This window comes from Acipenser ruthenus, chromosome 15, assembly GCF_902713425.1.
Source record: "Acipenser ruthenus chromosome 15, fAciRut3.2 maternal haplotype, whole genome shotgun sequence".
Taxonomy (NCBI): Eukaryota; Metazoa; Chordata; class Actinopteri; order Acipenseriformes; family Acipenseridae; genus Acipenser; species Acipenser ruthenus.
The window spans coordinates 32,951,236-32,978,149 of record NC_081203.1 but is presented as its reverse complement, the minus strand read 5'-3'; the positions used below and the strand labels follow the sequence as shown (position 1 = coordinate 32,978,149).

At 39.4% G+C, this 26,914-nt stretch overlaps 1 protein-coding gene across 2 annotated transcripts in view; it reads left to right on the top strand.

Annotated features, from left to right (window-relative positions):
- The first annotated feature begins 696 nt into the window (after window positions 1-696).
- LOC117422415 (protein jagged-2-like) overlaps window positions 697-26,914 on the top strand; it is a 38,106-nt gene continuing 11,888 nt past the window's right edge. The window contains exons 1-12 of one of the 2 annotated variants that reach the window (XM_058987999.1): window positions 697-1,067; window positions 1,602-1,922; window positions 12,525-12,579; window positions 17,374-17,628; window positions 17,925-17,985; window positions 22,784-22,914; window positions 23,514-23,633; window positions 23,787-23,900; window positions 24,936-25,049; window positions 25,940-26,053; window positions 26,465-26,511; window positions 26,706-26,879. In XM_058987999.1, the coding sequence (XP_058843982.1) occupies window positions 999-1,067; window positions 1,602-1,922; window positions 12,525-12,579; window positions 17,374-17,628; window positions 17,925-17,985; window positions 22,784-22,914; window positions 23,514-23,633; window positions 23,787-23,900; window positions 24,936-25,049; window positions 25,940-26,053; window positions 26,465-26,511; window positions 26,706-26,879 (1,575 nt within the window). In that variant the 5' untranslated portion in view covers window positions 697-998. The remainder of the gene's footprint in view (window positions 1,068-1,601; window positions 1,923-12,524; window positions 12,580-17,373; window positions 17,629-17,924; window positions 17,986-22,783; window positions 22,915-23,513; window positions 23,634-23,786; window positions 23,901-24,935; window positions 25,050-25,939; window positions 26,054-26,464; window positions 26,512-26,705; window positions 26,880-26,914) is intronic. The other variant, XM_058988000.1, reaches the window with a different exon arrangement.

Sequence of the window (26,914 nt, the reverse complement as noted above, 5' to 3'; positions counted from 1 at the left end):
GGGAGGGGGTGAGCCCAACCCGTACACACCCACGTTTCTGTTGGGGTACACGATTTGGTTCAAATGTTTGACATCTGTTGCGGAATTTAAATGAAAAAGAATATGGTTACGGGAACAGCGATGATATAACAGCTAACAACTCTTATTCACCTTTCCAATATAGCCAGGCTGGACAAACTAAATGCACCAATACTTGTTGGTGGCGTGTAGCGGTGTCAATACAAAATATGCCTGCCTGCATTGTTGTTTTTAAAAGTGCATTTTTTAAAATATTCGATTTTTTACAATTTGTTAAATTGACAATATTTTCACCACCTAATGTTATAAAAGTAGACAAACAAATAATGCTTACCGACAAATGTACCCTTACTTTATAAATCAGATTTCCTTTATGATTGGAAACGGATATAAAACAGTGGCTACCTTCTGTTGGGGTCTAATACAACTTCATGTGGGGTTGCGTGCGTGTGCACATTATTAGTAGTGTGAGAGCAATTCACCGTGTAAAATAAAGCAAACGCACGCAGCCCTGATCTCGTGGAATAATTTAGCCCTTCAATTGAACTGCCTTTAATAAAATAACTCAGGTCTTTAACAAAAGACCCGAGGCCGATGCAAGCAGAAACGCCCACGTGTTTTTTGGTTGGCTTATAGATTCTCCTAATTATGTAGGAATACATTAGCCCGTGAATGGCCAATTCAGCTGCCAATCAGCAGCCCCTACACTTCTCTTACTTCGCTGCAAAAAAAATCAGTTGCTGTGGAGCGATTTGACGGAGGGAGTGTGCGTGTGTTGTTAGTCCAAGTCGGATCATCACTGTTACTCGTGGTTTCTACAATTAACATCAGTGTGCCTCAGCCATTTGGAAAGCTATAGTACTAGGAACAGATCGCGTTTGTGAATCTTGCATGCAAGGAGCGGAGGATAGTATCGCCGGTCAACGGCAGTGCTTTGTCATTTCATTTTTTTCCTCATGATCTATTAATTAAACGGAGGCATGTGGGATTTCCTTAGGATTACTAATTGCCTTATAATACTGTGCCTGGTGTTATCGTTGTGGACCCAGGTAAGGACATGCATTTATTTATTTATTAAACGCATGTTAATTGCGTGCAATGCAAACTTGCTGTAATTCATTAAATTAGTGCAATAAAAGTTTGTGTGTGTCTACTAATCGTACTTATCCTTCATTAAAATAAATGTAATTAGGGGAATTGCATTCTTTATTGAATTGTGTAGACGTCGCCTATTTTAACCATGTGATCTTGTAATGCTATCTATCGATTTTAAACGTTAAAGTCAGACTTCCATTTTTCACGAGGTTTTGCAGCGTAACGCAATGCGAAACCGATTCACACTGATTAATTATTTGTTTCAGTTTTGCATTGCAGTTTGCATTCATTTTTTTAACAGATAGTGGTATTTAATATTAGTTATGCTGTAAAAAAAAAAAAACTATTTTACGCTGTCATGCACACTTTGTGAAAGGACTGTCAATTTTTTTACAGCCAATTTTTAAATGGCATTTGTTTTTTATTTATAAACTGGAGGTTATTCATTTAGTTTTGATCATTTTCCCATATTTTAAATGTTTTTTTAGGTGTGCCAGTCCTCGGGCTATTTCGAGCTTCAGTTGGTTTCCGTGCAGAATGTAAACGGTGAATTGTCCAACGGGGACTGCTGTGACGGCACCAGAAACTCAGACCTGCGCTGCACTCGGGATGAATGTGATACTTACTTTAAAATATGTTTGAAGGAATACCAGGCGAAGGTCGCTACCACGGGCTTGTGTACCTTCGGAGCTGGATCTACGAACGTTCTCGGTGGAAATACTTTTTCTTTTACCAGTACTACTAAGAACCAGCAGAACAGACTCGACGAGGGTGGCAAGATGGTGATACCTTTCCAGTTTTCTTGGCCGGTAGGTTTTGTTTTTATCTCATTTAAGTTGCTGTGCGATGTGTGTGTGTTTTTTTTTTTGGCGATGAAGCATTAGCCACAGTTTTTCTAAAATGCATTTAACACAAGCAGTGTGTGAGCTTAGTAATTTAGCAATATATAATGTAGATATATCCAAGGGGTTGAACACACTTGGCGGGGGACATTACTGACACGCAGGGCACTTGCAAGTGTTAACATTACAGTACTTGCAGAAAAAACAGTTGCTTACACGTCGTGCATTGTGTGTTGTCCGAGATCAATTTCAGATTCCAGTTACATTGGTGTAGCCTAACTCTCTCTTCACTTGTGTTAAACAGTCTGAAAACACTCCCATCTTAATACTGCACTAGAATACACTTTGGGTGGTTTGAGTCCACGATTACACTAATCGTGTATTAACTTAAAGTAACATTAGGCAGCTAGAGTCGTGCTAACAGGGATCAGAGTTTTTAAAGGTTACCTGCATTTTGTGATCCATTCGGGATCAGTGGCATACTCAGTCTTGCTTGCTAGATGTTCGTGTCGAATGCACTGTATACTGGTTATAAAATAATATGAATGTCAAATAGACGGGTGCACTTCTGAGTTAGGTTAGTCAAATTATGATCGGCGAATACAGGTTAAGCAAACTTCAAACGTGCGTGCTATTGTGATGCGCTGCAAAGTGGTAGAACGGCGCGTGAAGAGCGCGCGACTGCCCATCTGGGTGGGAGGGGGGTGCGCGTGCTGATGGTGACTGGAGCGCAGCAGCTTTGCGCTGGTTGTAAGTCATGAGGTCACCGGATTTGTAGTCGGTGAGGACAGTTGTCAGTCGTTTATTGTGCGTGTAATTTATACATTTTATATACCCCCAAATATTCCGTGCCTTTAATTTGGTAAAGAATTCTAATGTTGTTAATACCCCAGTTTGTTTATAACGAAAGAAACTAAAATAATTTTACAATAAATCAACGATAATGTTATAACATATACATCCATTACTAAATATCTGTCATTAGAAAAAAACATTTACTTTTTATGGGGGGGGAGGAGAAGTGGAAGAGGAGCTTTACCTTGCAAAACTAGAACGATCAATACCCTTCCAGTGGCAGGGTTTTTGTATCCTATGTTTCTGTTTGAGAGGAAACTGTATAGCCTTGGCTAATGGAAAAAATCTTCTGACAGGAAGAAAAGCAGAAACGGCGAGATGATTTACTGAAGGCTGCATTTAACTAGACTAGACTTGTTCCCAGAAAGTAATGCGCCTTTCTTCCTTAAACTAAACAACTTGGTTGAAAAAACAATCTGAAGGCCAATGCTTTTTAGTTAGGGGTTGGTGGGTTAATGTCTCAGTTCATCATCTTTTAGGCAGCCCCGTTGTCAAAAAAGAACCTGTGTGGGGTGGGGGGGGGTTGAAAAAAAAGGCTCAAAACTCAACTATTTTCTAAGCAAATTCTTAAGAGCTCACTTTAGATTGCTCGGACTGATTTACCAACATCCATCAACACACTAATCCACCGAAATGAACCAAAAATGGACTGAATGTTCTACAAACTGGCAAACTTAAGGCTTGTCTTATCTAGGAGATACAGGTATGACACGTTTTTGTTGTGTGTTCGCGTTTGATTTTTAAGAACCGACTTGGGATATTGTAATATTGTAAGAGAATATTGGTGATCTCAGACCATTAAGGTGCTTTATTGTTCATGTGGTGCATTTGCCTGTTCAGTATATAGAAGTATTTGTTTACAGATCTGGGTTACAGCCTGAGTAAGCAAAGTAAAGGGATATGGCCCCCATAGTGTTCACTGGCGCTCGTTTGGAATTGGTTATTTGAGAGTCTGTTGACAGTTTGTTAAACAATTCTGTTATTGGTAACAAAGCACCATCTTTGGTTCTTGCCTTTGCAAAAGCTGAGCATTAAGTTAATATATAACCAAAGCAGAATCTGTCATTTAATTTGTAGGCAAATTCAGTTTCTATTCTGATTTTACCTTTTTGTTTTATTTTTTTTTATTTTGATTTGCCTTCAATAAATCAATAATAAAGTGGGCTGAGATGACTGCAAACAGATGGGGAGTTGCAGTGTTTTACATTTATTTGCAGAAAATGATCAGTTTTCTTTTGCGTAACATGAAATTAGATTAATTATGAAACAGCGATCAGCCAGCGTTCTCTTTTTTTTTTTTTTTTTATTTCATGAAAGGCTGTATTAAATATTCACAACGGTATGCTCTGCAGTTCAGGGCTTTGTTCCAGAGTTAATGAAATAGCTGCTGGAAAGTTGCCCTTTACTACAATAAACTTGTGAAGCGTGTTCCTTGTAATTTGAATCTAGAGTTTATTGTAAAGAGATGTTGCACCATACAGAGACTAGGGGCCTGCCACCTGTTAACCCCCAGACTGTGCCCTTAGGTCTGCGGTATATAACACATGGCTTGCTTACCAGTGGACCCTGCCTGCCTGTCTGTCTCAGACATGGGATTCTGTTTTTACCGTAACAGGCAAATGCTTTGGAAGCCATTTAATTGTTATATTTATTTTTTAATTTGAATGCCTTTGTTAATTAACTAACATATTGTAATAAACTTTATAACAATCTGAAGTATACGCTGCATGAATGTAATAGAAATCAATTGCTACTTTGTATATCTTTTAGTTTTAGATCTGGTTAAGAGACAGCATAACCTTGGCACTAATCTCATCCCCTGCAGGGTTTTTAGTGGGGGAAAAGTATTTGCACAGATTTTTTTTTTTTTTAAGAACTTGGTATGGACATTCCTTTGCACAAGTTCTTAAGGTGACTTCTGTCTTTCTATGCATGATCTGTATGAAAGGTTGCATGGACCTTTTTTGTGGCACTGACACTTGTAATGTATGTTGGTTGGGAGCATGTGTGTTTCTGCATTCATTGTTTTCCAAAACAAGGTTCAGGCTGTCCAAATAACCCCCCCCCCCCCCCTATAACCCAATAATATACCTGGAGAGAACCTGTAGTTCCAGCCTTTTGGGATTGCGTTAAGTTTTATTCACAAGTTATGCCTACTACTACTATAATTCACTGAACCAACTGCATTTATTGCATAGCTGAACCCGTTTAATCTTCTAAGTCACTCTGCCAGTGAGTTATGACAGAATAAGCTCATGCTAACTAGAATCTTTTTGTTTTAAACAAGTTAACAATCGTCTGCAATCATGCATATTGTAGTGGTGTTGAACAATAAATATGATGTGTTGGGGACGCACAGGGTAACGCACCAAGAGCACATTTTAAAATGCACATCTCTCTCTGGAAGCTAATGTGATTGCCCCTCTTAAACTAAATGTACTGTAGCTAGTTTAATGCAAATTGGGATAATTCAGCACAGCTTCAGTAACCAAGCTTATGAACCTTTCTGTATTGTCTGAAAATGGAAACAAGGCTAAGCTGAGTGTCATCAGTGAGCACTTTATCTGTGGTGAAATTGCCCTGTTTATGGCGGTAATGGCAGTTCGAACCTTCCATTTAGATGGAGCAGGCACAGTACTTCAAGGCTAAATGACAGCTTCAGTCATACTTGATTGGAGACTTGCAGGGGGTTGCTAGGAGACCACTTAATTGCCCTTTAGTAACTAATTATATGCCCCCCTGGACTGGCATTTCAGAAAAAGGCTACTTATTCAGTTTTCACCTGGGGCAGCGTTTCTGGGTGCAGGGTATAATGATCCAATGTATTGATTTTAATGAGTATTGAGAGGAGGGGGGAGGGGGAAAGACAAGTGTCATTGAATTGAATAGTTTTGGTAGCCTTAACACAGCTTTCTTTTGTACAAATATCATTTGTATACAACTATTGTAAAGGAAAGATGCTTTTTCTCATCTTGGGTTTGTTAGGGCAGGTGGCATTAAGTCCTACAGTTGTATTTTCATGTATACAATATGCAAAGAAACGCCCTTCCCCTTTTCAACTGTAAAATGTATTTAATAAATTCTCTAATTTTGTAATACAAATCCGAGGACTGATATCTAATTTCCTTATTTATTTGCGTGCTTATCAGTTTGGTAACAAAACAAACACCATTTTGCATACAATCTGCATTTTCTTACAGAAGAAAGCATTGTTTCTGAGTTCAATAAACTCTTATTTTCTTGGTTCCTTTTTTTTTTTATTCTCAAGGGTTATTTGGGTTTCTGTAACCTCTTCCCATGGACAATAATGAAAGCTCCACTTTATTTTAAAAGACCGCTTTAGTCAAACACTCTGGAGGCATAGATCATGGGGCAGGTATTTTAGGAAGTGTTCTCTACTTGGAGACCTTTATGCTGTAGTTTGTAAATAAGGGGTTTTGTTTTGGTAAGGTTAAATTCTGAATGTGTACTACATAGTGTATTGCCATTTATTGTTGCAGTGTATGCAAATGTATTTAAAAGCATATACAGAAGTGTTGTATCCAGTGACATTCTAAATACAAAGTCAGTGAATATCAAGTCAAAGTGTGGAAAAGGCTGCGTGTACATTTGTCATTTTAATTATCTGTTTTGTCAACAGACACTTCTGTTGGATTCTTCATGTGTTTATAAAGATACAGTGCACTTCTGTAATGACAGAGCGTCTTGTTTTAACTTGCTCGTATCTTCTATAAATGACGCTCCACTGTGCATTTGCTTGGGATTCAAGTCTGGCTCTATTTTTATATTTGCATTTAATGCTGGCTAAATCTTGCCAATATTTATGGTTTTGAAATGTTTTATACACTCGCCATTACCCGTTTCCCGTATTGTGGTAGCTAGCCTGGTGGCAACGAATAAGCACTGATACTCTAAATTATATTCAGACAAATAAAATCTTCAACATATGTTTTTTTACTGGTTTCCAGGAACAGAGCTCCTATTAGGCTTAACGCATTGGATTGCTGCCCTGCAGCTGCGTGGAGATGAATGCAATTGTATTGACTAATTTATAATTGACCCTTATTCCATCTTATGAGAAGTGGGGTGATTGCAGCTGGGACAAGTGCAGCTTGATGCATTTAATAAGGCATAGAAGAGGGGACCAGAATTAACAGGCAAAATGCAGGTTAGCTTTTTTTTGTGTAAAATGGAACTAATATTTTAAAGTTCATATTTAATACATTTTGTTTTGGTTTTCGATGATTTTAATGTTGCTCGTCTGGGCAGTTCATTCATGTTTTGGTATCTCTCAGATTTCAACCAGGCATGCATGTTTTGTTTTTTTATTTTTCCAAGCAGGAATACAATGAAATGCATGCAGGTGTTCAGCTGTTCAGAGAAGTAATTAAAGTGCATTATTACATTGCTTTTGTTTAATTCCCACTTGACTCTTGAACCTCTCTTGAAATTATAACAGAGCACGGAATTAACCACCCAAAGTACACGGCAATATCTAGGCCCAAAGCCTTGTGACGTTCATGGAGGAGCAATATTTCATTTGTTTATTAGGTCTATCCAGCCTGTCTACCAGTAAGTTTGACAGCAATTTTGGCTCTAGTTTCTTGAAATGAAAGGGTAGCAGTTCGTTACTGTTGTCAAAATAATTCTAAACTGTTTATGTAGTTTATAATAATGTACTGTAGGATCCCCTGATGGCTTTTGTGTAAAGACCTTGGTGAGTGCGAGTCTCTGTGTGGGAAAGTGTTGCTCCTCATTCAGTGGCCAGCTGAAAACTTCTCGTCCTGTTTGACCACATCAATCAATCAGCTTGGGAGCAGTTTGTTTGTGTTATGCTAATTTTATTGTTGTCATAGCAGCAGGGTAAAGCATGCATATGACCAACAGAACAAATAAAATGTGTTAAATGAATTAACTGACTGACTGGAGTGTGTAATACCCACCCTAGAACTTGTCCTTGGGTCATTTTAAATGTGTTATTTATTTTTGGTAATATAATGGATTCCGTTGTGGCAGTTTCAAATGATATGCTGACAGGTCACGTGCTCAATCGGTGTCATCTTGATTTTGCCCTCTAACCTGTTGTATAAAGGGTTTTTAACCTTTGACCCGTCATGTTTCTAAGCTATTACAATCAGCACGCTGGTAATTGTTTACTGCAGTTTTTGCCAGTCAACAAATGTCAGTGATCTGTTCTGGCTCTACCATCAAAAAGCTTTCTCCCTAAATATTAAAATGCTGTTTTTACTTGCCATTCGCACTGTCCTCTACACACCCATGTATTGCCAGATGATTATTCCTACTCGCCTTGGTTGCAAAATGAAATCCCTTGAGGAGATTAGCCATATCTCTTCAGAGCAAGCAGTTTAAATATAGATGTTGCAGAAATATGATCCTGCATTGCATAGTGCTGCTCCTGTAGGTTTTACAGGAGTACATTTGAAAGGTTTCTCTGGTATTCTGAAGCTGCACGATCCTAGGCCGTGTTTGTTGGCCGAACCATTTGGCCTGTGGAGCGTGAAAGCTTGTCAACCCTCCTAACTCCTTTGTCAGGGTGCCTTTCAAAACAATGACTTGCAATGCTATTGTCTGTTTTGCATGGCAAGAAAGAAATGCAATGGAGTTGAACATAAATTTAAAAAAAATAATAATAATTCAGTCATACACTGCATGTCTATGTATGATTGAGAGGAACACACTTATTGTTACATTGATCATCTCTTAAAAACATTTATAGATTTGTGTGAGTGTAAATTCTGTTTCTAGGAAGAACAAAGGTTCTGATCTATCTGAGCCTGCTGAAGGCTAATAAAGTAACAAGGATGTTCTTTGGTAAAAGGAGATCCAGCTAATCCTGACACCACTCATACACTTACCCTTACAGTAAGCACTCCTCTACCACTGTTGTCACATAGATGGAAACACTACATTTGTTAGATTTCCTAGTCAATTTAACATAAAGCTACTGTGTTTGTAGCTTGCCTAGCAGACTCCAAGCCCTTAATGGCTCTAAACCAGGGATTATATACTGTGCAGCATCTTTAGAGTTGGCTTTTGCTTGAAATAAACTCCTTACTCACATAAAAGTACCCTGCATAAATAGTTTTTCAGACTTTGAAGTGTATCTGTTTTGGGAAGAGAAATACAATTTTAAAATTGTGTTGGTTAATACCCTGGTGTTCATACATATAGTTTTGGTAAGGTTTACAGTAGCAGGTGTAATGACTGACAATGGTTTTTTGAGGAAGAAAAAGGAAATCTGGTAGAAGTAATAAAGCTTTTTGATGTCTTACGGCTCCTGTCGAAGCGATTCTTAGGATTAGGTGGGTGTAAAGAGACGCTGCCCGTTCAGCACCCAAGTCAAGGCCTTTAATACAGTGGGTGTAAAACGGCCATCACAGTTGCTTGATTGATCTTTGAGAACCATTCTTCTACCTTTCAAAAGATATGGCCTCTACCCAGGAGGGTCATCTTTCCATATGCTGCATGTCCCGAGACCAAGTCTAGACTTGCCTGTCTTTTTTTTTAAACATGGCTGAGCTGGTTGACTGGCGAGCTGGTATTGGGATTCTCTCTGTTCTTGTGTCTGCTGGGGGGGGGGGGGGGGGCATTAAAATGAGGCTTGTGCAAATTATGCTGTTCCCATGTGGAGAGACGGGAAGGTCAACCTTATCTGCATTTTAAATTTGCCACCCTTTTGTTCATTCTCTTGCAGGCATTCTTGCATATACAGATGCAGAGATATGTTTAAATGTTTTTAAACAAATACAAAAATCCTGCAAGATTTGACGACAGTTCATTGTGGAAAGGATCAGATAATAGAAGACCATTGCATGGGTTTTTTTGTTTTATTTCCCTTTGCTGTGTCAATCTTTACAGCATCTCTCTTTGCTGTGAATCCTATAGTACACAAAGTTTAGATTTTATTTTTATTGAATCAGTTTAAAAAAAAAAAAAAAAGTTCTATGCAACTTGGAAGAATGAGGGGAAACCAGGTATTGCCTAGTGATGGCTGATCATTGCCAGTAGTACTAATGTTTTTGCTGCATCTTTTGTTTTGTCTCACTGGCCAGCCTTTCGTGTATACAAACCCCAGAGAGATCCCACTGCCACTCTGCATAGTGTAATCAAACTGTGTCAGGATGTTTAAAATAAACTGAAAGGCATGCAAGTACAACTGTCTCTCCTACATGCATGGCTGTCTGGAGAGAGCGGAATAGGCAGAATCGTTATTGTGTACAAATGGATGACTAGCAATCCCTGAAAAGCATCCTGTGCCTAATAAGGACGTTTTATTTTAGACCACTTATTTATTTTTTTAGCAACTTCTCTAGATCCGCATGTAGATGCATTGTGTCCTGTTGGAGGAAATGGACAGTATAGTGCAGTCATGGTAACAGTTAACTGAACAGATACATTTAATTAGAAATAAAATGAACCGTTAACTCCTTGAATGGGCAGACATTAGCATAGGCCTAAAGCGTAATAATTTCCATGAGTACTTAGATTTGGAGTTGCACAAATCCTAAGTGTGGATTATTCAACACCATTTTAAGTGACTGTGACCCTGTCTTGAGAGACAGCCCTGTCTCGAGTTGCTGTCTGCTTTACATTCACACTGATAGTAGCAACCCTGCTTTATCGGAAGTGATGGTGAGAAGCTTGTCCTCCTTCTGATAAGTTCAATGACCTCTGGTGATTTCTGATGAATTAGAGCAGTGTGAAGTATTGGGGACCTGACATGAGTTCATCAGCGGGGAGGGGGAGTAAAGAAAAGGCTGTGTGCAACATCTGCAAGACTGCAACATTAAAGCCTCTTTCTGTGGCTTGCAGGGGATAAGTCCTGTTATTTGATACTGGTGGGAGCTAGCCTGCACAGGAGGCTGCATGCTGCCAAAAACGTAGCACAGAAAAATTGAATAAGGGAGAGTAATGATGGTTTAACCTTGGGAAAGGAAGATGACAGGGACTATGGATCATGATGTAATAAGTCACAACAGGGAGATGCATCACCTTTCCTTCCTATGCCGAGATTGTTACCCCTGGCATCATTACAAGCAATGGAAGTGTTTTAAAAATAAGCAAATTAATATTCAACAATTAAACGCTACCATTTCTGAAGGGGGAGGGGGGACTGTCTGTATTGCCATGGCTTGGTCAGTGTTGCTGTGTCCTAGATTAGAAAAGGAACAGTTATAGGTGAGGGTACAGTCTAATGATATCTGTGAGTCTGCATTTTCAACTCGCAGCCTGGTAAGTTTCCCCGGGGGCAGTCTTCAAAGTTTGCAGCGCTGGTTAACAGCCTTACCAAGCTCCAGCTAATGGGTGCACTCAACTTTGTAATCCTTATTAAGTTCACACTGCAGAAAATTGCACTTGTTGCAGGCTGTTTTCCCATGGTACAGTTCAACTGCTTTGCTTGAGTGTTTTTTGGTGGCTTTAAGATATTCTATTACCCTTCCCACCCTCTGGAAGTCATCGGCCATCATTTTATAAACACAGCTTACGTGTTGCTAGGCTATGATTGTGGCATTCGTTTATTTAGTGTTTTGTTGCAGATATTTGGAACACCCTTTGCAGATCTTGCATTTACAGAATTTCCAGTGGAACTTTTTTCTTTCCTTCCAAATTTCTGTGTGGTCTGTGGGTGTTTGGGCAGCTGTCACTTAAATTAATCCAACTAATCAATGCCTGATTGTGTCTGTAGAGACTTAAGGCATGGGAACATCATTGTTATCCAGTCTCCACGGTCACATCAGTCAGGGTGGGTGGGGGGGGTGACAAAGCTGACTCCTTTGGGTGGGTGGTAGGGGCAATATATTACCCATTTATTTATTTTATTTTCACTGTTTTTAGGAGTGTGTTTAACAGCCTAGTTAGAAGTCCCACCTCTACCCAATACAAGTACAGTTACGCACTTTGTATGCACAGTCCATGTCTTCAATGTGATATCTTAATGAATTGCTTTTGTAATTTATTTTTGCTTCCAAATTATTCTGTGCTTTATTGAAATGTGAAAAACTACAGTAGATTTGTTTTTCCAGTGTACTGTATCTGTGGAGTCAGACAGTAAATTGTTGGTTCTAATGACGAGATTTAATTGTCTAAGCATCTGGTTCAGCATCCTAGAAAACAGCAGCAGCTAGTTTGTTCATTTTGTTATGCATCTCAATAAGTAAGACTAAAGTTGTATCAACATTAGCATCAAATTGCTAATATATTGGCCCTTTCCTAGCACCAGAATTCATGACTAAATAGGATGATCAAGCTTGTAGTGTCTGATTTTCTTTGTCATGTTTCAGACAGACAAGGAAAGAGTGGGGTCAGTAAATGTAATCGGAGCTCCAACAGACTTTTTGTCATTGGTTTTATTGGGTATTTCTCACTTTGATACTTTGACTTTGTCACTGGCGAGATTGCTAAAGACCTTTGTTGAAATGCCATGTCAATCGCTCTTACTATAGGGGCGAGGGTGGGGGGTGGGGGGGTACCTACCATTAGGGGTAGAGTGACAAAGATGATGAGCAGTATCCGTTGAATGTTAGGTCAGGGGTACTGTAGGTGTGGTTTCTCACACTTTAAAAATATATTGAGGTCATTGTCTAAATGAAGACCTGCTAGATTCAGGATGAACAAAATGTCTGATTTTGAATACTTCTCTAGTGAAACAAACTTAAGTTAATTCACTTTTTTTTTTTTTTTTCTTTTTTGCAGCGGGCATACACATTGATTGTTGAAGCTTGGGATTGGGACAACACTTCAAGCAGCAGTAAGTAACCATTTTGACCTGTTCATTAATTTAATAGTGTGACTGCTGCATCCGTGCTGCATTTTTACTAAACCTTATTGGGGGAAAATATGCATCATTTAAAAGGCTTAAATATCCTGGAAGTTGAAGGAGCCTCTGCCTGAACAGAGAAGTGATTTTTGAAGAGGTGATAAGTACAAGGAAGACATGCCGGCGTGATCATATTGGACCTGGTTTATTGGCTGAGCTTTTGAAAACAAAGAGAGACAGAGAGGAGTCCAGACTTTGAGTATATAAATTCCATTCAGCCCACAGATAGAGCAGTGAAATATTTAGTCGTACAGTGTTTCGACACAGACCTGCCTAAAGGTGTTTAATGGACTAAAAAAGAGAGCACCCGCTGCCAAAAGTCATAACTACAGATTTAAAAACGAACAGATTACACAGTGTATCTGCAAAGTGTGTGTGTGTTGAGTTAAGTGCATTTAAGATCCTTTCGTTCAGAGGTGTACCACTCTTGAAATCTCATTAGTGACTCAATGAATACCATACCCCTACAGATTCGGGTGCGATTTATGCATGCAGTGATAGGTGTTGTCATTTCTGAGCATATTTACCAAATTATTTCAATTGCAAACATTTGAGTCCGTGCCAAGCCTTCTCTGGGAATGGGCCACTTCAGGCCTATTCAGTTCACTGCCAGAGCGTCTGATCACTTTTGGGCATCAGCGTATCCTTTGGTGTTTAGTGAGCATGTGTTGATATCCCCATGCATGCAGCAAGGCTGTAACCTGATCTTGTCTTGGTGGTGGGATTAGTGTCAGGATCTCTTATTCTCACAGCATGGGGCTGTGTTCCCAAAGAGGGAGGTCTACATTGAGGCACAATTGTCATTGTCTTATCCCCTTTCCTTCCTCGGGTTGCATATAGCCAGGCCAAGTCTTTTAGATGTTGGGTCAATGCTGTTATGATGCCTCCTTTTTTTCTGATAAGATCACCAGTTACTATGCCAAAAAAAGAGGATATTGACAGTGTGCCTATGTCTACAGTATATTAAATATCTATCACTATCTGTATCCTTTCGTCTCCAAATCCAACCCTCTTTTAAAGATCTTGAAAATGACTGTTCTGGTTCAAATGTACAATATTGGATTTTGAGTGTATTATATAAAATTTGAGAAAAAAAACTAACCGAAAAAACATCTAATGCTATTTGGAATATCATGTTGCAGCACTTCTGCTAATGTGGAGATGCCAGTCAGAAAATCTCATACATGCTTGTATGGTAAGAACTTAAGAAAGAATGAACTAGAATTGGCTTCTTAGGCCATGTAAAAAAAACTAATGCAGGAAGCAAGAGCCCTTAAAAACATGCAGCATAACTATAGATTGTGCTGTGGGAGAAACAAAGGGATTGAGGATTAGAGTAGAGGTTTAGCATGCAAGCCTAAAATAGCCTCGAAGCAGGTATCTTCAAATGAAATTACCAAGGTGTTTTCTAAGCGGCAACTGGTCAGTAATCGAGTAGTTCTTCTGAAAGGTCACAGCAATTCTGATCAATGCCTCTCTGTCCTGTTTCTAGTGATCTCTTTAAACTCTGTAGTAAAAGTTGTGATTTTAGTGCTCAAGTTTAGCCCAGCTTGTGCCAAGTTACTACATTAGTAGCTGTGATGCAGGTTCCGGTTAAGAGGAGTCTATTCGTACCTACAGTATGCACTCTTTGTGCCTGAGTTATCTAGTTTGAGGATTCACCAGAAACAAAAACAAATCCTAATGTGAGTAATGTGCTACTAGCTGTTTCTCTAAGCCACTGCACTCCTTGATCTTTTTGTATACAAGACTCTGTATACTACAGAAATATTCTTTCCCAAAAGAACCATACTGTAGTGGAAGTGAGTTTTTTTTTTTTTTTTTAGTTTTTTCAAATGATGTGTGTGTGTTTTTGGTGTTTAATGAATTTCAATGTAAACCGCAGTTGATCAAACAGCAGATCACACACTGTGTTCTGTTTATTTTAAGCAGTACTCCTTTGTGGATTGTTTCTTGTAAGCAAAAGTATTTTAAGGGTGATTATTTTTGCTTCCTTTACGTATTACTTCAGCGTTGGATTGAGATAACTTTGCAGTTCTTTAATCTGTTGCACTGTGTTTAAATTAAAATAATCTGAGATGCCCTCCCCTGTCATCCCTCCCCACACACGCACACAATTGCATTGCTTAAGGATAGGAAATATCAGTCATATAAGATTTAGAAAAGCTCACAGCTGTAACCACCAGTGATTTCCATATTCCTGAACAGTATAACCAAAAGCTGGTAGTATTTTCTGACATTCTGAGGACAGTGTAGATCATTTCTAGATTTTCATGAAGTTTGGGACCATGCGTTTAAGTGATTTGTTGGATAAGCATGGAGTCCAGTGATATGATGGCAGCTTGTAAGCTGTTGGGAGGTAGTGGAGTCAGCGACCCTAGGCTGACTCCGCTGGAGGGTCAATGGAATTAAAGTGCAGACTGGTGGAAATGACATAAGGACCTCGCAGACACTGCTGCCCAACCCACTGGATCGCTAGGTGCAGTTTTACTGCTCTCGCAGGCCATTGGGATGATGGGTATAAAACGGATTACAGCAGAAAAGGATAACATGGAGACCTTAATCCGAACAAATGTGAAATCCATATTCCGGAACACTGATTTTGCTAGCCTCTGCCTATTTTAACCTGATCAGTTGCATTAGACTTGGGCTAGTGTGGTATTAAGAGTAGTTGTATTGGAGGACAAGGCTTTGTAGATTTTTCAGAAACTCCAGCAAGGCAGGTGCAGTGCTAAAATGGCTTGTATTCTACAGGTCTGTAAGAAAAGAGTTCTCTACTTAAGTTCAGGGTGGTGTGGAATTACTAATCTCATGAAGTGCAAATACTTTTATTACAGTATGTGACCCCTCGAACACTGGCAATTAGGAGGTCAGAGCACAGCTTGGTCACCTAGTTGGAATGTGTGCTTTTGGTTAGGTGTGAAGTTTTGGGTTTTAATTATTTTTAGCTACTGTCGGGGCTGGATCTCTCCTGTGTTAAACATTCGGCAATGGATTGAGAGACAAGAGAGGGGCACTGGGATGCGAGTTTGCTGCACTACGGCATAGAGCATGTAGATGTGCTGATACAGATTGAGTCAGTGAACCTCCTTGTGAGGTCACTGGTGCTCACCAGGCCTTGCACAACCTTGAGCTGGAGTGAAACCTGGCCACAATGTTTGCCCTGTAGGACATGTTATTAAACTACTGAATAATTACACAAAGCCATGGTCTACCTTGGCTGCAGCACACCTTCAGACATACATTTTAAACCACGAATGCAGTTGTTAATTTGACACGGTGCGCAACAGCATTCACTTTTTAGAGCAGCATAGCCATGTACTATCTAGTTTAGCTACAATATCACGTGTGTTTTCGTTACTGAATTTCTGTCTTCGCGTTGGTGAATGTAGTGTTCTGTATGTATTGGATCTGTAGGGGATTGTGTTTATGGCTAGTTTACACTACAGTACATGGACCGTGCTGGTGGGAACACGCTCACAGAGCAGGAAGAAGCCTGTTATTTTATGTTTACTCTGCAGGAAGGGGAGCGCTGGCCCCTCTGTGTTTAGATACAATAAAGAATTTAAGTGTGACTTGGAGTATTGTTCTTTATCAGGGATGCCAGAGCTATTTCTGTTACCCTTCTGTTCCTTAATTTGTCTGACGTTGTAAGGCAAGCCCTGAAAAACTAAAAGATGCCACACAATGTCTCTTTCTTTTAACAGTACTTTACAATGCATCCAAAATGGTAAACAGCGGGATTTCTCATTTTATTATTGTATTCTGTTTAATCTGTCTGCATACCCCTTCTTTGTTAAATCACGTCTCACTTGTATGCTTTTAGGATATTATGCTTTTGAATTATTAGGACAACATGAGTTATTGATTTGACTGTGCTGAAATGTGTATTCACATGGTGATAAATCACTCAGCTGTGGTTTTTATAAGGTAATCTGTATATCATATTTAAAGGGGGTGTATCCTTTGTGTTCTCATTCTCCAAGAGCAATAACCCTAACCCTGACTTACGAGAGTGGGGAGAAACCCATAAAGAAGTCTTTGACAGCCAGACTAAGCAGCCCACAAAGTTAGCTTGTGACCGACCTTTCTCTCGTGTAACTATAAACAAGCGCAGCTTCTTTGGGAGAGCCTCCCTCTTTTGTTGCAGCTTCTAAGGGGAATAGGAGGTTAACCAAAGACAGCATAGCAAGTACAAGTGCAGCCCTTTTTAAATAAGAGCGATTTGTTTAAGTCTTGAATGGTGATCGGCTCCTACAACGTACCACCAGGGTGGTCTGCTTTAGTCATCCTTGTTTTGCCATGTTTTATAGAATGGATGACTGTACAGTTCGTCCATCCTTGAAGCCGGGGCTGAAGCATTTCGGGCTGCTTCTGTTTCTGTCTTGGTTTGTGGGTGTGGTGGGATGTGCTGCCTTGAATAGAAAAGGCTCTTCCGATTTTGGTTTGCTCCAATTTCTTATTTCCTCTTTGGCCCCCCAAATTTTTATTTATTTTTTAAGCTGGACTTCCTGCGAAGTTATGCACAAAGCAGGGAAACTTAGTTTAGTTATCAAATGCGTGCAGTTCTGAGCTACTCCCTTTATTTTTGTAATGGGTCTGTTTTTTTTCCAGATCTTAAGTAGGAGACTGTGTCCGTTTGCATAATGTCTAGTTTGACTGGGGATGGAGGGAGTAGATAAATGGGACTGCGATATCATGTTTGTTTCTGCTTTGTGCCTTTAGATCCCGAGTTGCTGATCGAACGTCACGTCCACACCGGGATGATCAACCCTGGAGAAGACAGCCAGACATTTCAGCACAATGGAGCCGCCGCAAGCTTCCAGTACAAAATCCGTGTGAAATGCGGCGAGAATGACTATGGCTCGATGTGTAACAAGCACTGCAGACCCAGAGATGACTATTTTGGTCACTTTGTTTGTGATCAGAATGGGAACAAGGCCTGTATGGAAGGTTGGATGGGGGAAGACTGTGTGCAAGGTAACTGCCATACAGTCCATGCAATAAGATAGAGACATTTCAGCTACAGAGATTCCCAGCTCAAACTTCTGTCTGAAGATAACTAGCATTTATGACCCAGATACCCTTAAATACTTTTTGTAGTGCCTAAATTCACCCTTTTTTAATAAATCGATGTATTAATTATATAGTACAGACTTGTTTATGTGTTTTTTTTATTAATTTATTTTTGCATTTCTATTGGCTGTTGTGTCTTTTTGTGGAGTTGGTTAACTGATGTACAAATTGTAATCGGCAGCTTCTATTTCGTTTCACAGCTATTTGCAAACAAGGCTGCAACCTGCTGCATGGATCCTGTGCTCAACCTGGCGAATGCAAGTAAGTGTGTCAAGTCCTCCCCTGCTTGCTGTTGCTTTGTTTGTAAAGCTATTAAAACCTGTCGGTTAAGGGGGGGGTGGTTCCAGCTAGCTGCCTCCATGCTGGAAATGCACTTGGATTGGATATTAACCGATGCAGTTGTTCTTGCAGACTAGGTTAAGCCAAGCATAAAGTAATTTTTACAAGTTATTAGTCGCATGGTATGGGATCTTGAAACCATACTGGTGGTCATCATGGGGTCATTAGGGACATGTGTAAATCACTTCTAGTACAACAGAGCACAGACCATGCTTTGAATAATGAATACATTAGTATCCTAGTTAAATTCTGTGTGACTTTGAGTGACTTTTTGCCACTAGTTTTAGAATCTAATTTTAAAGGCAACCTGCAGGAGACTGTGTTGCACCGGAGTATGACTTTAATATATTCATTTTAAAAGTGTTTTTTTGGGAGGAGGGGGAGATTTCTTGGAGCTTTTTGAGTAAGTATAAACTCATTAAGTAATGCCATTGTTAAATACAACTCGTGTTCTTGGCCACTTTTCGCTTACCCGGTACAAACAAGACGGCTTCCTTAAGTAGCAGAATGGGAGGAAAGCTGATGGGTGTGAGACTGCAGGCCTGTTGGTGCCAGGAGTCTGGGCTAGGAGTCTAGTAATCGAGCGTCAATTAAACCCTATGTTAAAAGCTGCTCTGTATTTTGTAAACAAAGCAATACAATTTCAAACTCCACAGTAATTCTTATTCACCAAGACATCTGCATGGGGTATTTTATGAAAGCAATGATTCACTCAATATTCTGCAGCTATTCATGTACAGGCTGTTAAATTTTGAAGAACAATTACATGGGTCCCTGCATGCTCTAAGTGTGTGTGTAATTATATAATAAATATATAAAGTAAGTAATAAACAAAGCTAGAGAAAGCTTGTCTGTAGTATTTAGGTTCTGGTAACTTGTGCAAAAATGAATGTGTTACAGTTACACTTGAACTGTACTGTAGACAACTACATACATGCTATTTACTGACTGAGTTCTGGGCAAAAAATAGCTCCCGGAATGCTTTCATGTAGGAATGAGATTAAGGTGAGAGATGGGCTATTGGAGGAAATAGATGGAGATGTTTCCATTGCATTCTTTTGAGAGCTCCTTTCTCACAATGGTTGGAAATGCACTGTCGTTGGATTTAATGAGCCAGAGATTCAGTGACAAGGACAACGTTGACTGGTACATGCTTTGACAGGTGATCTGCCAAGCTGTAACATTATTTTTATTTGTACCCTGTCACTTGCTTCCTCTCTCCCGCATAGCTGTCTTTGCTGCTAGAGTGGGTAAACGCTGTTTTGAGAGGAAGAGCTTGTGAACCTGGTGACTTGTTGATACAGACATAACCCTTTACAGTATAGCACCAATTAGGATGTGGTTTTGTCGCAAGTATGAAAACATTAGTATTACAAAAATGCTGTGATTTGTGTTTTTTTTTTTGTTTTTTTTTTACAGTAGTAACTGCCTTTGCTCCACTGACTTAGCAGTTGCCTCTCAACTGTAACACTGTTTGTGTGTGAAGGACTTTCAGTTTAAGAAGCTGAATACAAACTATTCCTATATTTGGTATTGGATGAGGAACGAGGAAGTAAACTCTAGCATTCATGTAAACTTTAATGTTCCCTTGAGTGGCAAACCGGATGTTGCTTCCTGTATTCCACGATATTTGTCAGTTTGAATTTCAAACCAGAGGATATCCTTGTGCGCAGATATTTACAGTTGCAGGGTGATTTCATACAGCAGGTCTCAAATCCTTCTGCTGGATGATGAAGCATAAATTGAAAATTAGGGATGCAGAGTTTTTTCTGTTTTAATATAAATCCCATAATGTTGGAGGATATAAGTGTCACGTCGTCAAATTCATTGTCTGCCAAATGAAACCGGTGTAAATCTCCATACCCCCTCCCCCCCCCTGCTGAACTAAGCTGACAGACACTGATTGGAGACCTATTGTTCTGTGATGTTTGACACCATCCTGTTCACTTCCACACAAACTGTTGCCTGTTTTTTCATTGAGCTGAGTTCCCCCACCCCTCCTAGTGATGAATTTAGCCCCCGCCACAGACTTCAGTGCCTCTGATTTCACTGTCTTTTGGCTGTCAATTTGGACATGTCAGGTGGAGGATTCTCTTTAATTGTGATAGGAAGGTCTGTAAGATTTGCAAACAGTCATGAAGTGCACTATTGACAGCATCCTTGTCTCTGTATTTATTTATTTACTTATTTTTATTTTTTATTTGTATGATATTTCAGCATGTAACCCATGGCTAGAGTCTCAATTCCCAGGCTTCATATACTGCACAATAAAGAACTAAATACAAAAGTGTGTTTGGTCTTCACATTCTGAATAAAACTGTTTTTAAAGTGCATCAAAGTACAGCACTGGGATAATCTGATATCTAACTACTGTGCACTGAACGGGTTCTCGACTTTTCCTTTAGAGAGGTCAGATTATCACGAGCAGGAAGTGTAATGATGGAGCTGCTCATTAAAAATTAAAGGAGGAGTGAATGTAAAGTGACACAGTAAAATACGCAGCACCCTGAGAAATCGTGTGATCTGTACTAGAATTCTTAACATGTTGAATTAGGAATCCTAGCCTGAAAGTTTCACCAAATAGATGTTGGTATCCGGTTAAAGTCTATCTATGCTGTTGGCTGAATTGTATTATGTTAAATGCACATAATGCTTTTGTTTTTGTTTTTTCATTAGGAAATGGAAACGGTTATGTTTAGTACCTGTTCAAATCAAGGATGCAACAAGACTTCCTGTTGCACAGGAAGGCACAAATTGCTCTTCCGTACAATCCCTAGAATTGCATAAGCATCCCACGCAGTGACCTGTTTTGACTTGTAAACAGGGGTTTTAAACTGAAAACACACTGCTTGGAGGAAGAATTTTCCTGGGAATAATCAGGCAATGCTGACATGTGGTCAGGAAGTCGCTAATACTGTCGTACAAGCCTATTCTGTAAGGAACTGGTAACTTCTTTCGGAGGTACAGCAAGACCTTTGCTTGAATTTCTGTATGCAATAAAGTTGCTCAGAAAAAGCAGTTGATCACAAAACCATGTCAGTTGTTTTTAACTTCATATCTTGACTGAGCCCGATTCTGTTTCACTTAATTTTTGTTTCAAACAGATGTGACCAGATTACTTTAATTGCTCATCGCTGAGCCTAATCGCATTTCATTCTTTTCAGCATAAAATACCCAGTACAGAGTGTACACTGATAGCAAGTCCATTGTTTCAAATGTCCTTGATTTTGTAGCAAAGAAAAAAACATCTTGCACCCAGTCGTTTTAATTAGTAGTTTTTAGGATGCAGAGACAGCTTAACTACTAATTAACATTTAATGGGAAGTAGAGATTTGGAAAATTTGGAAAAGCCCTACTCCTACTAGAGCATTTTCTGTACATGGTAGGATTAAAATTGCATACTTTATTTAAAGATGAGATATTTTAATTTGTAAATCTTGATCTCCTAGAAAAATGTAAAGTTCATAGCCAAAAATTCTAATACATAATCCTTTTCAGTATTTGAATGTACATGCTGAATAGTATTTGTTTTTTTTACCATGTGGTGATGAATACATTTCCCAGCTGGTTGGGAAAGACCAGCAGAATACTACATTAGGATTAGCCTTGGGATGTGACCAATTGCTTACAGCATTCAGGTTACTTCAACACCAGTGATTTACCTGGGCACTTCACGCCACAGTTTATTAAACATTCATTTGGGCGTGGGTGGGATAAATTTCTCCTTGTTATAAAACTCTCTAGTCACAGGGTATTATTACTACTCCGTAACTGATCTGCAACGGAATATTTTTAGCTGCAGCACTAGACATTGTACACGCAGCTTTACTATTAAAGTAGTTGCAGAGCTGTTGTGGTTGGTTAGTTTCAGCTCGGTGTAATTCTGCAGATGTGAAAAGACCTTTTTATAAAGATATGGAGCACTTGGTTTCAAAAAGTTATTTTGGACGTATCACTCAAGTTATTTAAGGATTGGCAGAACGCCTTGCATGCTGTGTGCTGGAAGCCAGGGCATTGCTATAAGTCAAATACAGTATCACAATATCCATCTCCCCTCAAGTTGTGTTTTTGCAATCTGAATATTTTGTTTTCCTTTCAAATATTCAGTTCTTTTTTAAATGATCGTGAATTCGGTGCCTATGAAAGGGAAGGATGAATAGCAGTGGTCCCAGTCGTGCATTTGGAAAATGTTTTCGACAGTTTTGAAGCTTGCGTTTCAATCAACAGCTGGAGCATAATGGGCTACTTCTGTGGGAAAGGTGGCTTAAAATAACACAGAGAATTGACAAGACAGCTGTGACTTTGAGCACTCGTGGCCTTGGAATAACAGTCTGCTGCCCTACAACAACAGATCTGCTAACCCCGAAGTGTCTACCTTCCCAATAACATTTTAACTAGAACTGCTGCAAAATATTTGAAACCTCCTTTTGGGATGAGGGGGCGGGAAAGGCGGTGAAGCAGGAGAGCATGTTCTTAAATGGCAATCTAATTCTATTATCCAAAATCCTATTCCAAGAAACAAAGATCCTTGTGTCTTCTGGTTCAGTAGGATGAAGTAAACGATTGCTTTTGAAGTGTATTGATTTTGGGGGTGAGGGGCGGGGGCGGGCAGTTCATGACGACACTTTTTATTCAAGTCAAAAGATGCCAGTTGTTCACTGGTTTGAGATGTGCTTCTATGTTCTTTGCTAATGATTCCATCCATGCATTCTCCTTTCAGGTGCCAGTATGGGTGGCAAGGCCAATTCTGTGACGATTGTCTCCCGTACCCTGGCTGTGTCCATGGAACCTGTGTCAAGCCCTGGCAATGTACCTGTGAGAAGAACTGGGGTGGCTTGTTGTGCAACAAAGGTATGCATTTTTGTAACACGTGGCACGCTTGCATGGGTTTGAGGGTTTTATTCCTTGACCTAGGCACACCTTTGACTGTTAACCAACCTTTTTAAGTGGCTTTTGGATGCTGAACTATACATCTCTGTTTGCTTGTGGCCTATCCCATTAAATGTTGGCTAATTTTATATGCAGGTGCATTGAAATTTTGAATCCTACTGGCCACACCAAAACACAGTGCTTCCCAGTATGAAGTTCAGATAAACTACTTTTTGTTGTGGACTGTTTTCTTCCCTGTGCAATCAAATAGTCTTCACATGATGTCTTTTTTTGTTTTTTAAATCCACTCTACTGTAGGAATATTTGCCAATTCGCAAGCTAGTGTATTGCAGGTCGCCCCTTGCTGTGTGTGTGTGTGTGTGTGTGTGTGTTTTATGCTTTCTCGACCCCTGAGAGCAATGTGATGACAGGCTGTGCAAAGATTGACTGCTTTTAATGAGGAGTCTCGGCACTGATCTGCTTTAGACTCTAAACTGAAATAGTACGTTTGGTTTTGTATTACTGCTCCTGCCTATACTGTATTTTAAAGGTCACTTTTTTTCTGTCTTCTAATTTTATAGATCTTAACTACTGTGGTACACATCACCCCTGCATTAATGGAGGGACCTGCATGAACACAGAACCTGACGAATACCAGTGTGTCTGTCCAGATGGTTATTCTGGCAAGAACTGTGAAATTGGTAAGCAGGAAGAAAAGCTATAAGTAAATAAGAGTTCTCTTGATGACATAAGCAGGCTTGTATCTGTATTTAAAGTTCTGCTTTTATTCATTTTTAATTTATTTATTTTCCTTATGTGCAAATTGTTGTTATATATTCATATTTTATTTACAGCTGAACATGCTTGTGTCTCAAATCCTTGTGCAAATGGTGGCACTTGTCACGAAATCCCATCTGGCTTTGAATGTCATTGTCCCCCAGGGTGGAACGGTCCAACCTGTGCCAACGGTAAGGGTTTTACCTTCAAACTTTTAGCTACTGATCAGTGACTAGCTGAACTAAGTGTGTGTGTGTGTGTGTGTGTGTATGAGAATTATTTGTTTAGTTAGCAGACACCTTTTATCCAAGGTGACTTGGAGACTAGGGTGTGTGAACTGTGCCTCAGCTGTAGAGTCACTTATAACAACATCTCACCCGAAAGACAGAGCACAAGGAGGTTAAGTGACTTGCTCAGGGTCACACAATGAGACAGTATCTGAGCCGCGATTTTGAACCGGGGGCCCTCCTGGTTACAAGCCCTTTTCTTTAACCACTGGACCACAGTCTCCTAAAATGTTGACCTAATTTATTAGAAGTCTCAAAATGAACTCCCACCCTCGCCTCACTGTGAAACGACCCTCCAGCTTGGTGTGTCTGGAGGAAAAAACTAACTGCCTTGGCATGGCAAGTTTAAATCTACTGCATGGAGATGTAAAGAGAAAATAAATATTGGTGTGAAGTGGACTTCTCTGTATTGTGTGTTTTATCTAGGACATTTATTCAGAATCTGTAAGTGTAAAGATTTATTTGATAGCATTAACCTGTAGCCCCCGGATTATGTAGAGAGTAATCATGTTGCAGTGTGAAGTCAGCAACATGTTCTCACAATACTATAAGACTCTTAGCTGGACCTCTGCCAGTTGGTTTGTGTTCTAGTCGTGGATGCTCTTGTTTGGGTGTGGCCCTTGAAATACGATTTACAGTCATTTTAAATATATTGGATAAACCTAATTTATTATAACATCTGGAATGGACTATAATTCCTTAATGTCGGACTAACTAAGGAAACAATAGTAATACAATGCTCGCTGTTTAAATATCAACGTTGGAAAATATCTCTACACCATAAATCTATAGAATCCATGCCTACACATGGCATTCACTAGTCTTCCTGAAACTTTCTATCTTTTTTTTTTTCTCCCAGTTTTTGATCCGCACAAACACATGGCACTTGTTGAGGGATGTACTGTAATAACAATGTGTTTATTGAATTTTATTTTCCAGACATTGATGAATGTGCCTCTAATCCCTGCGCTCGAGGGGGTACATGCATTGACAGAGTAAATGGGTTTGAATGCATCTGTCCATCTCAGTGGGTTGGCAGGACCTGCCAGATAGGTAAGGGTTTCTGCTATTATAACAAGGGGTCAAACATGGAGCAGAAAGATGACTATTTCTGTTTTGAAGCTGTAGTTTGTTGCATGTTTTTTTTACCCCCAGAATTGTGAAAGCAATCTTATGGTATACTTAATTTTAATTGGTTTAGTAGCGAAAGCAGGCTATTTGAAATATGATCCAGGTGACATCCAGATTAAAGCTATAAATAATACATTTGCTGGCAACTGCTAGCCTTGGGACTCAATTTGTATAAATGGGTTATCTTTGGGGCCAGATCGAATAGTGCATTTCTCAAATTGTTCATGGCTAGAGTTTGTTCAGGAAACGGATTCCGAAAGGAAATGGTTTATAATCTGTAAACAAGATTCAGTACGAGTTAAGTTGTCGGGTTTTATTTTACGTCTTTAAATTATACATCCATCTCTTGACGCTGCGTTTTTGCCAGTGCCCAAGCATGAAGATTGGGTTTCGTAGACGGGCAGCTGCAATCCAGAGAAATTGTTTGCAAATTGATAAGACCTACTGAATAATGCAAAGTAAAAACGCAAACTCCTTTTGCTTGGCTTTTTTTTGTTTTGGGTGGCATTTGGTTTATATCTGATTTGGATTTTGTGCAAAATGATGTGGTGTTTAAAGTGACAGTGTGATAGATTCTGACCTGATCTCCCATTCAAAATAAGCAGTTTGTAGGTTCCACTCTGAGTGAAGAATGTAAGGCATCCTTCAGTCTGTCCTGGGAAGAGGAGCAGGAAGCCAGAATACCCTGTGTTGTGAATCTATAAACTGTCTCTTTCAAGACTACTAATGCATGACCTGTATCTGTTTGGTGGTTGGAAACTGTTTCTTACTATCTTCCTTCCCCCTTCCCGTTTTCCTCTTTACTTTTACAGATGCTAATGAATGTGTGGGGAAGCCTTGCCTTAATGCTTACTCTTGCAAAAACTTAATTGGTGGATATTATTGTGACTGCTTTCAAGGATGGGATGGCCAAAACTGTGACTTCAGTTAGTATTGATCATTGTTTGCTGCTGCTCTGTTGGTTTTTTTTTTAACAAGCTATTTTTATATAGCAATATTTTATTTTTAGTTTAACAAGCATATATATATATATATATATATATATATATATAATTTTATAGTATTTTCATGCAGCGGGACCTGTCTGACTATCAAAGCTCTGGTCTTTTAATTTTCTTTTATGAATAGTACACTGGAAAAGGGTGTCCTGGAGACATGTACTCTATATGATGCTGGTAGTTTTAATTGAGTTTCCATAACATCTTTAGGCTTAGTTGTCTGAAGTATTTAAATTCCTGAAGTTTTTTATAGTGTGTCAAAAGGATGATTTTATGTTTCATATGCCTTTTCCATATTGTAAATTTAAAACAACTTTTTTATTTATTTTTTGTCTGTAGATATCAATGACTGCAATGGGCAATGTCAACATGGAGGAACGTGTAAGGTGAGTGATTAATTCTAAATGAATTAACATGGGTATAATCCTCCTTCCTTGCTTCTGCAGAAGCCTTGTACAGCACCAGTGCTGGAGATATTATTCTAAAAGCTTGGTTGTGTGGTTGTTTCAGAAATGGCTTATTTGTTTTTTACATCCTGAGGTGTGGTGTGTTTTTTTTTTTTGTTTTTTTTCTACAACAGGATGAGGTGAATGGGTATCACTGCCTCTGTCATCCAGGATTTGTTGGCAAACATTGTGAAATCCAGATAAACAAATGCTCGAGCAGCCCCTGTATGAATGGGGGGCGATGCCAGGACCTGATAGATGGCTTCCTCTGTCAGTGCCAGCAGGGTTTCTCTGGTATTTTCTGTGAGGTGAGCAGTAAGCAAACAGTCATACCATTTTTGTA